Genomic DNA, 10,820 nt, shown 5'->3' on the forward strand with positions numbered 1-10,820 from the left:
AAGTAAGCCAGAAAGATAAAGACCAATACAGTATACTAACACATATATGTATAATTTAGAAAGATGTTAACGATAACCCTATATGCAAAACAGAAAAAGAGGCACAGATGTACAGAACAGACTTTTGGAGTCTGTGGGAGAAGGCGAGTGTGGGATGTTTCGAGAGAACAGCATTGAAACATGTATATTATCTAGGGTGAAAGAGATCACCAGCCCAGGTTGGGTGCATGAGACAAGTGCTTGGGCCTGGTGCACTGTGAAGACCCAGAGGGATCGGGTGGAGAGGGAGGTGGGAGGGGGGATCAGGATGGGGAACACATGTAAATCCATGGCTGATTCATGTCAACGTATGGCAAAAACCACTACAATATTGTAAAATAATTAGCTTCCAACTAATAAAAATAAATGGAAAAAAAAAACAGAAAAAAAAAAAGAATTACCTTGAATCTCAAAAAAAAAAAAAAAAAGAAATTAAATTTTGCTGTTTTATGCTATACCTCACTGTATAACTTGTACAAACTCTGGGAGATGGTGAGGGGCAGGGAATCCTGATGTGCTGAAGTCCATAGGGTCTCAAAGAGTTGGACACGAATTGGCAACTGAACAACAACCACTGCAAAAATGTATCCCTTTGATATCAAGGTAAAGTCAGTTTGTCAAATAGACTAGAAAAATAAAAAATTGCCCATAAAAATAAAATGAGGTAATATGCTTTTGAAAGAGGAGAGAGGAGCCAAAAAGTTATTCTTAAACATATGCAAGTGAAAGCAAGTAACAATATCTGTAAATATAAAGTCTAGGAAATGCGAATATGAGAGCAAAAATAAATCTTCATAATTTAATGGCATTCAAATATGAAAGGAAATTTTTTAAATAAAGAAGGGGAAAATAATGCAAGACAAATAAATTTATCGAGAGTTTTGATTTGGTAAAAATAATTTAAACATTTATTTCCTAAAAGAGAGTTTGAATTTTAACATTTAAAAAGTACTTTGTAAAAAAAAAAAAAGATATCATTTTAGATAGAAACCAATATAAATTTAAAAAAAAGTTTGTAATCATTATTATTTGAATATAATGATCTATTTAATTACAAAAATATAGAAAATTATGAAATAGTTGGAAAATTTTTAATATATTCTTATGCTTTATGTAGAGAAAATTAAAGGTAATGTACAAAATTTTTAAATAAAGGAAATTTTAGCACTCTACCTGATAAAGCTAATAGGTTGCTGCAACATTTGATTTCAGTGTAATTTAGTAGCTTTACAACTTGTCTTTGCTACAAATATTAATACAAATGAGACAAGCGTTTAAGTAAAAAAAAAACTATTTTTAATAATCATGCCAAACCTATAGAAATCAGGAGAAAAGCAATGAGGTCTTAAAATACATAGAATTTCAATGAAGAAGCAGTGTACTGAAGCTTGTTGACATGTCACAGAAGTAAGCCTTTTAAAATGATTTCTTTGGGGGGAGGTTCAATCCAAGAGGGAGGGGATGTGTGTGTATCTACCTGATTTAGTTCATTGTATTGCAGAAAATAACCAAATCAATCAAAAGTAATTCATAAAAAAGTGAATATTCAATAAGAAAAAGCCATGTACATATAAAATACTGCAGGATTATGAGTGTTCAAACAATAATGGCCAGAGCTTATTCGTACGTCCTTAAATGCCATCATTATCTGATTTAATCTTTACAGAATATTTGTGGACCTGGAATTATTATTTATCTTGAGCAAGATAAATTACTATTTTTCTTAAGGAAACTTGAAACTTAAACTTTCAGCAAGCTTTAAAGGGTTATATAAGTAAAAGTGCAGCAGATCTAGAATCTAAATTCTGGAATGGTTGGTTGGGTTTGGGCAAGTGCTCATAATCACTCTGTTATGTTGATTCTCCACAAAGTAAAGGAAATAATTTCCAAAATAATTTACTATTCCCAGAACTGAGCTATTTTCCATCATAAAATTCTGGGAAGTTGGTTTATGCATGTGAACTTGTTTGATATAATTTCAAAGATGAAAACTAATCTTTCACTTTGCAAACCAGTTGCCTTTAAAAATGTATGTATATAGACCATGATTTAACATGGTTCATGATTTCCAGTTACAATGTAGATTTCTAAAGGCATATTCTTAGAAATATTTGACATTGTATTTAGTTAATCAGGATGGTTCAATAACAACATAAATACATAAATAATAAATATTATTAATTCCATTTGTTTCTGTAGAGAAAGCAAGGAAATACACTATAGGGATGGGGAAAAATGAGCTTTAAAATTTTTCATCACTGTTATTTTAATTGTTTGGGGCCTTTTCTCTTCTGCATGACTCTTCTGAGAGAATTTTTCACTTCTTTGTTTCCAAGACTATATATGAGTGGATTTAACATGGGGATGACAATAGTATAAAACACAGAAGCCACATGATCCTTTCCCAAAGAGTAGGACTTACTTGGTTTTGCATATGTAAAAATTGTAGTGCCATAAAAGACGATGACTGCCAGGAGATGGGAGGCACAAGTAGAGAAGGCTTTTTGTTTCCCTGAAGTGGAAGTAATTTTCAGGATGGTAGACAAGATGGCCACATGGGATGCAGACACCATGATAAGAGACACCAGTAGAGTGGAGCCAGCAAGTGTGGATATAATGATTTCAATGGCGTGCGTGTCAGTGCAGGACAGCGCTACGATCGGGGGTGTCTCACAGAAAAAGTGATAGATTACATTGGAGTCACAGAAATGCAATCTGCTCATGCAAAGCACATTGACAAAGGCGTCCATAAAGCCAATCAAATAAGATCCAAAAAGTATGGAGCAGCAGCGTCTAGTGGACATAACAGCCAGGTAATGCAGAGGGTTGCAGATGGCTACATAGCGATCATAGGCCATGGAGGAGAGAAGGAAACATTCAGTGGCAGCCAAGAAGATAAAAAGATTCATCTGGATGAAGCAGTTCAGGTATGAGATATACTTGTTGGAAGTCAGTAAGTTGTCTAAGGTTTTAGGGGTGATGACACTTGAGTAGCTGAGGTCAAGAAATGACAAGTGACTGAGCAAAAAATACATAGGAATGTTAAGCTGGGAATCCAGGCGGATTATCAGGATCATCCCCACATTGCCCAGCACAGCGATCAGGTATATCAGGAGAAAGAGGGTGCAGAGGACCAGCCGGATCTCTTCAGAGTCTGTCAGTCCCATGAGGATGAAGTCAGAAACATGTGTGATATTCCTTCTGCCCATAGTGTCCAAATGCTCCAAACTGTTGAGATATCAAAGTTGATACTCAGGGAAAATGTCTTCAAATAGTTTGCATTTTCATTGATGACATGACAAATTTATGTTAGCTTAATGTTTCTAGGATGTGATAATAATGAAGTGTGTAGAGTATGAAGAGAAACATCTTAATTTGATTGCCAAATATATACATATAGAAACAGGCATAAACTGACACTTGGATATAATATAATAAATGCTAATATATTAAAAACAATTAGGATAGCCCTAACACCATTTCCTTTTGTTAAAATGTTTAATTTTCATTAGACTATTACATCATAGGTATTACTATTACCCACATTTTTTAGGTGAGAAAAAGTGCACAGAGAATTTAGATAATTTTTCCAGTCAGGGCTATTTCATGTTTCCTCTGTAATTCTACCAAGATAGAATTGATCCCAGAGAGTATGCTCATGATGCTTTATTCCTATTTATAATTAATTTCAGCAAATCTGAAAATAAATGCTAGATATAAAAGGAACAGTGGTAGAATTGTTTTAATGTATTATGTACTGTTCACTGCATTCAAATATTCTTCAATACTAATGAAAAATAAATATCAACCTCTTGACTTCTTAATTGTAAACAGTGTCAAAATTATAGCTTCATATTCATATTAATTTCCAAAATATGCATTTTCCTAATTTGACTATTAAAATCAAATTTCTTCTAAAATTAGCAATTTCCTTGCAGACCTTAATTACATCAATTTTATATTTCTGGATCCACAAGTCCTGGAACTTCTTAGGGTAAGAAGAAGAAATGATAGAGCAAGTAATCATTCAAATAATGTCAGTAAGAAATGATATAGAAATCATTTAAATGATATCTGTGAGAAATGATACAGATATCATTTAAAAAATGGTATCTGTATGCAGAGACTTCTGATAATTCCTTATTATATTTGAACCTAACAAAAGTCTAACAAAAAAGAACCTAACAAATTTGAGAATAGTACTTACCAGGAGGCCAAGTTAGTGAAAAATCATTTTCTTCTAATATTATCTGTCTAGAAGTATGTCAAACTCAAATTTTGCTCACAATGAAACATGAAGATCTTTTCAGTCAAAAACTTCTGTAATATTTGTTTTCTTTGAGATAAGTTCTTTTGAGTTCTTAGTGCATTCATTTTGCTTTATTCTGAGAGAAAAGTTAATCAACATAGAAATTCTGTTCAGCTGGTGATCATGTGTAAATTTTGCCTGGAAGTTGTGTCTAAAAAGAACATCAAGGCTCTACCATGTAAGCAAACAGAGCAGAGTATGTCTTGCCTCTTATATTAACAATTTCAAGGTACCTCACATACTGGGGACTGATGTTAATGCAAAATTTCATCATCTCTGTGGACTAGTTTCAAGGAATATTATTTTGTATGTCCCCAAGGGCAATATTTCTTAAACTAAGTGTAGCTATGCTAATGTTTTCAAAAGCTAGTTATCTTTTCTCTTAGGAGTCAGACAGTGAAGAGCATGATGGCTTAATCTTCCTTTGTGATGCTCTAGCTTTATGCATGTGGTGATAGAGAAACTATTTCTAGAAAAATGCTTGATTACTTTATGACTGGAACCATTAGGGACAAAATGACACATTTTTTCACAATGAAACTTTTATATTTAAATCTGTAACATTATAGGAGTTACTATGTTTATTAGAAACAAAATGAAATCTCAAAATGTGAAGGGAATTCTAGGCAAGGTAAGAACTAATTTTTTAAAAGTTTTATTGAAATATAATTGATACAGGAAGATTTGCACTCATTTACTAGGTACATATTGATGAGTTTGGACTTCTGTATATATCCATGATGCCATCACCACAATCAAAGCTCTAAACCTATCCAAAAATCTCCAAAAATGTCCTTGTGTTCTTTTTTGCATATGTATAATTTATGATAACAACTGATTTTTCTAAAATAACTGTTGCATACTAAAACATATCGTGAAAATAAAGATACAAAATGAGAATATAATAAAATTCAAAAATGATATGAAAATAATCAACCTCTTGTAATATTTGATAAAGTTTTCTTAATTTTTCTGGTTCATAAATGCTTATTTGGGTGCCTCTAGATTTGCATACTTTTTATCATACTGTATATTTAGTATCCATCTGCATTATATAACTAAAATTTCACAACATACTATGACCAATGTTATGCTGTCCTGTCATAAAACCCATAATTTCATGCATTATGCATTGAGTGATACTCCATGACCAACTTTCTTCCAGAGATGTTCATCAAATACTGCATTGTGGTGAACCAAGGATGAAAGAGCAGATAAAAGCAAGGACGGTCCTGGAATGCAGGAACAGGAAAACCAGACCCTTATCATCCTTCCCTCCCCCAGGTTGTAACTATTAATGGGTTGCAGGTCCTCCTGAGCAGTATAACTTGTCTCCCCCCCTGCCCCATAGGAGGGGAGAAGGCATTTGCCTTACTCGTACCCCCGCTCAGTATACCTGCCTCATCCAGTCAGCAAATGACCCTCAAGACCCCTACCCCACCCCTTGTACCCTTGGTATAAAAGTGGATTAAGGACCTGTGTTCAACGTCAGTTCTCCCTTGAGCTGGCCTGCTGTTCTAACAGCGTCTCCCGCTCTAATAAACTTTATTTCCCTCTCATTCTGTCTATTGTCTGGAAATTCTTTTCCAACCCATGCCTAGACCAGGACAAGTATTGCATTGAGGATGATTTAGCAAGATGAGGAAACAAAGGAAGAGTCTAAAAGGGACAGACTAAGAATAGCTTACAATATTATTATAAAGTTTCTGCTGATTTGTGATAATTAAATCCATGTTAACATAGATTTAAAAGTGACTCTTACAGAGAAGGAAGGCTGCTCATACTGCACTTTCAGGTGATAACTTATTGGTGTTGATAAAGGAGCTACTTTTGTATGTGTTATATTTTTGCAGGGCGATTCTACTCAACAAATTTAGTTTTGATACAACAGACGTCTTTGGAAATTTAAAAAAAAAAAAAGCATTGTAAACCTATTTGACAATAGGCAACTGTGAGAGTTAAGCCAGCGATTGAGAAACTAATGGTAATTTTTAATGTAAATACCACCTCTGTAACAATGATAACTTCAAAATTACCAGGACCAAGGTTTTCTTGCTCAATGATGTCCCAAAGTTGAAACTCATTTTGTTCACATTTAATGGTATGTCTTCAGGCTACTCTCATATGTCAAATAGAAACTGGCACTTACCAAGAGCATTGCCAATGACTGAACAACAAAGGCATTTGCCATCTTCCTCTATGGAGACTGAACTCCATGCTGCTATAGACGTTGACCTTCAACATCCCTTGAGGGTGTTCAGGGTGGAGTGAGGCACTCTGTGCTCCAGGGAATCTGGTGGGAGAGGTCTTTAGATAGTTGGAATTTTTAGGAACAAATTTTATGATCTCAGTCCTTGCATCTCCTCATATCTAGAGAAGCATTAAGCACTAAATCCCTTCATGGTGACCTCAGATCCTTATGACTAACAAAAACCTTTTGTAGACTAAATGCTTCATTGTATTGAACTCACTTCACTGAAATCTTATATACTGACCAACCCCCTGCCGCTTTGGAGCAGTCTCTCAGAGCTATCTGAGATGCTGCCTCCGGGCTGCAGTCCTAATTTTGCCCCCAATAAAACTTAACTCACAACTCTCAAGTTGTACATTTTTTTTAGTCCACTCATACCATTTATTTTGTCAAGTTGAAAGCAGGTCTTCCTAAAACTGAGCTCCCCTGCTGAGTTTATGATTAACATCTCTATGCACATGGCATTTCTTTTCTTGTCCATCACTTGTTCCCCACAAGGTTGAAGATTATCAAAAAAAGTGGGATTGAAATGCAGAGGAACCCATGGGGCCCTCTCAAGTACAAAAACATTGTCCCCCAGCTTTTTATTTGTACAAAGAAGACTTTCATCCTCCTAGACTTTCCCTGTGTCCCAAAGGGCATATTCACACAGTAACTAATTAAGGATTGAAAAAGTTGGCTTAAAACTCAACATTCAGGAAACTAAGATCATGGCATCTGGTCCCATCACTTCATGGCAAATAGGTGGGGAAACAATGGAAATGGTGAGAGAATATTTTTGGGGGCTCCAAAATCACTGCAGATGGTGATTGCAGCCATGAAATTAAAAGATGGTTTCTCCTTGGAGGAAAAGCTATGACCAACCCAGACAGCATATTAAAAAGCAAAGACATTACTTTGCCAACAAAGGTCCATCTAGTCAAAGTAATGGTTTTTCCAGCAGTCATGTATGGATGTGAGATTTGGATTCTAAAGAAAGCTGAGTGGTGAATAATTGATGCTTTTTAACTGTGGAGTTGGAGAAGACTCTTGAGAATCCCTTGGACTGCAAGGAGATCCAACCAGTCCATCCTAAAGGAAACCAGTCCTGATTATTCATTGGAAGGGCTGATGTTAAAGCTGAAACTCCAATACTTTGGCCGCCTGATGTGAAGAACTGACTCATTTGAAAAGACCCTGATGTTGGGAAAGATTGAAGGCGGGAGAAGAAGGGGAAAACAGAGGATGAGATGATTGGATGGTGTCACCAACTCAATGGACATGAGTTTGAGCAAGTTCCGGCAGTTGGTGATGGACAGGGAGCCCTGGCGTGCCTCAGTCCACGGGGTCGCAAAGAGTCAGACACGACGGAGCGACTGAACTGGACTGAACTGTACTGCAGTGCGCCAGGCTTCCCTGCCCACCACCAACTGCCGAGCGTGCTCAGACTCATGTCCACTGAGTCACCGATGCCATCTAAACATCGCCTCTTCTGTCTGCAGGGGTCCGTTTATGCATCAGTTTGTTTCAATTGTAGCTACTGCATTACTAAAGGATCCCCAGTTGAATTTGCAGAACTGGATGACCCACAAAAACACAAAAACAGAGGGAAGACTCTCAATTGCACATCAATTTTTCAACTACACAAGAAGATTGGCACCCCAACACATTATTCAAGGGTTAGTCGTTGTCTAAGAAAAACAATAAAAGACACTTCTGGAGCTGGTACTTAACATCACTCTAGAATATTTGGAAAATAGAACATGAAAGAGATAAAAAATCATATGTAGTTGTACTAGTCACATATACAAACTGCAGATATTTTCATATATTTTTTTCAGTTATTTCTTGTATATGTATATTTGTATGATATATGTAGAACTCAGAAATATATCAATGTTTACAATCTATTTTATGAGATAATGGGACATTAAAAAACAAAAGTCCTTTATAATATGGTTGGTCTGTACAGAACATTTGTGTTAAATCATTTGTTTACATTCTTCCAGTATTTTTCTGTGTATGTATGTATAATATTTGAAAAGATTTCTTATGGAATATTATTTTGCCTATTTAAATCATAAATCCTAAATATTTTTAACTGGACTATTCTTATTAAATATTCTTCTCAACAGGAGCTTTAATTGCCAAAATAATTCATACAATTAACAAATACACTTGTGATGACTTAGAACAGCATGATGCTTGGTAGGCAGTATCCCAGGTTCTGAGGATTTATCTGTGAGCCACACAAGCAAAGACCCCTCCTCCATGGGGCTTACATTGCATTGAGAGGAGAGAGGCTTGCAGATAAAGACAAACCAAACTGTGGCCAGCACTACCACAGAAGGAGCGCATGAGGGGTGGGGTGCATCTTGCAATGGAGTCAGGATCATGCAGCTGGTCTGCAGTGGGGCTGGGGGTTCTGACTTGGACCCTCAGACAGTAAAGCTTATACTTCTAGCTATTGTTTTGATGGCATCATCATAGTCAGATCACTGAGGAAAAATAATAGATGAGGAGAAGTCAAACGGACCCCATCTACTTCTGTGGCAGAAACTACTCAAGAGAGATCCCATATTTCATTCTGCCCATCTTTAATAGATGACCTATGTTTGGTTGGTACATTGAAACCTGTATGCATGCGTGCTAAGTCGTTTTCATTGTGTCTGACTCTTCTCTGTCTGTGGGATTCTCTAGGCAAGAATACTAGAGTGGTTACCATTTCCTTCTCCAGGGGATCTCAACCCAGGGATTGAACCCACATCTCTTATGTCTCCTGCACTGACAGGTGGGTTCTTCACCACTAGTGCTACCGGGGAAGCCAGTATAAAAGACTGCCTTTCTCACTGTCCTTTGTAATTGGGTGTTGACATGTTACTAAGTCCTGACAGGTAAGTGGAAGATTTGTGAGGTACCTATAGGAAGTCTTCTTATACTTTCAGAGAGTGCCTTTCTTCTCAGCTAGCTCCCCTTTGAGACCTGGAATGCAGCTTTAATGGCTGGAACTTGAGCAATCATTTTGGACCATGAGGAAGCATTCATATCCCTGATACCTTGTACAACTCTATTAGTCCTATATTGTGGCAAAAAAAAATTCCTTTAAATACTTTTCTTTTCAAGGTCATCATTTTTAATACACATTAAAAAGAACTTGGAGGTGAATAGATAGCCTGCATTATTTTATACATTTGCTCCTATAACAGTATTCCCATCTATAGGGGCATATTCCTAAGCAGCCACAGTGAAATCTTTAGTCACTGAGCGGTCACTGTATGCTAGGCATTGTCCATGAACCAGGTTTTAAGGAAATGTCAAACCACTTCAGTATTCTTGCCTTGAGAACCCCATGAACAGTATAAAAAGGCAAAATGATAGGATACTGAAAGAGGAACTCCCCAGGTCGGTAGATGCCAAATATGCTACTGGAGATCAGTGGAGAAATAACTCCAGAAAGAATGAAGGGATGGAGCCAAAGCAAAAACCATACCCAGTTGTGGATGTGACAGGTGATAGAAGCAAGGTCTGATGCTGTAAAGAGCAATATTGCATAGGAACCTGGAATGTTAGGTCCATGAATCAAGGCAAATTGGCAGTGGTCAAACAGGAGATGGCAAGAGTGAATGTCAACATTCTAGGAACCAGCAAATTAAAATGGACTGGAATGGGTGAATTTAACACAGATGACCATTATATCTACTACTGTGGGCAGGAATCCCTTAGAAGAAATGGAGTAGCCATCATAGTCAACAAAAGAGTCCAAAATGCAGTACTTGGATGCAGTCTCAAAAATGACAGAATGATCTCTGTTCATTTCCAAGGCAAACCATTCAATATCACGGTAATCCAAGCCTATGCCCCAACCAGTAATGCTGAAGAAGCTGAAGTTGAACGGTTCTATGAAGACCTACAAGACCTTGTAGAACTAACACCCAAAAGAGATGTCCTTTTCATTATAGGGGACTGGAATGCAAAAGTAGGAAGTCAAGAAACACCTGGAGTAACAGCAAATTTGGCCTTGGAGTACAGAATGAAGCAGGGCAAAGGCTAATAGAGTTTTGCCAAGAAAACACACTGTTCATAGCAAGCACCCTCTTCCAACAACACAAGAGAAGACTCTACACATGGACATCACCAGATGGTCAACACCAAAATCAGATTGATTATATCCTTTGCAGCCAAAGATAGAGAAGCTCTATACAGTCAGCAAAAACAAGACCAGGAGCTGACTGTGGCTCAGAT

At 36.7% G+C, this 10,820-nt stretch overlaps 1 protein-coding gene across 1 annotated transcript; it reads right to left on the reverse strand.

Annotated features, from left to right (window-relative positions):
- Positions 1 to 2,300: 2,300 nt before the first annotated feature.
- LOC122450497 (olfactory receptor 8H1-like) lies at positions 2,301 to 3,248 on the reverse strand. Its single transcript, XM_043482875.1, has one exon. The coding sequence runs from the start codon at positions 3,246 to 3,248 to the stop codon at positions 2,301 to 2,303; it is 948 nt and encodes a 315-aa protein (XP_043338810.1).
- Between the last annotated feature and the right edge of the window lie 7,572 nt (positions 3,249 to 10,820).

This window comes from Cervus canadensis, chromosome 11 (genome assembly GCF_019320065.1).
Source record: "Cervus canadensis isolate Bull #8, Minnesota chromosome 11, ASM1932006v1, whole genome shotgun sequence".
Classification (NCBI taxonomy): domain Eukaryota; kingdom Metazoa; phylum Chordata; class Mammalia; order Artiodactyla; family Cervidae; genus Cervus; species Cervus canadensis.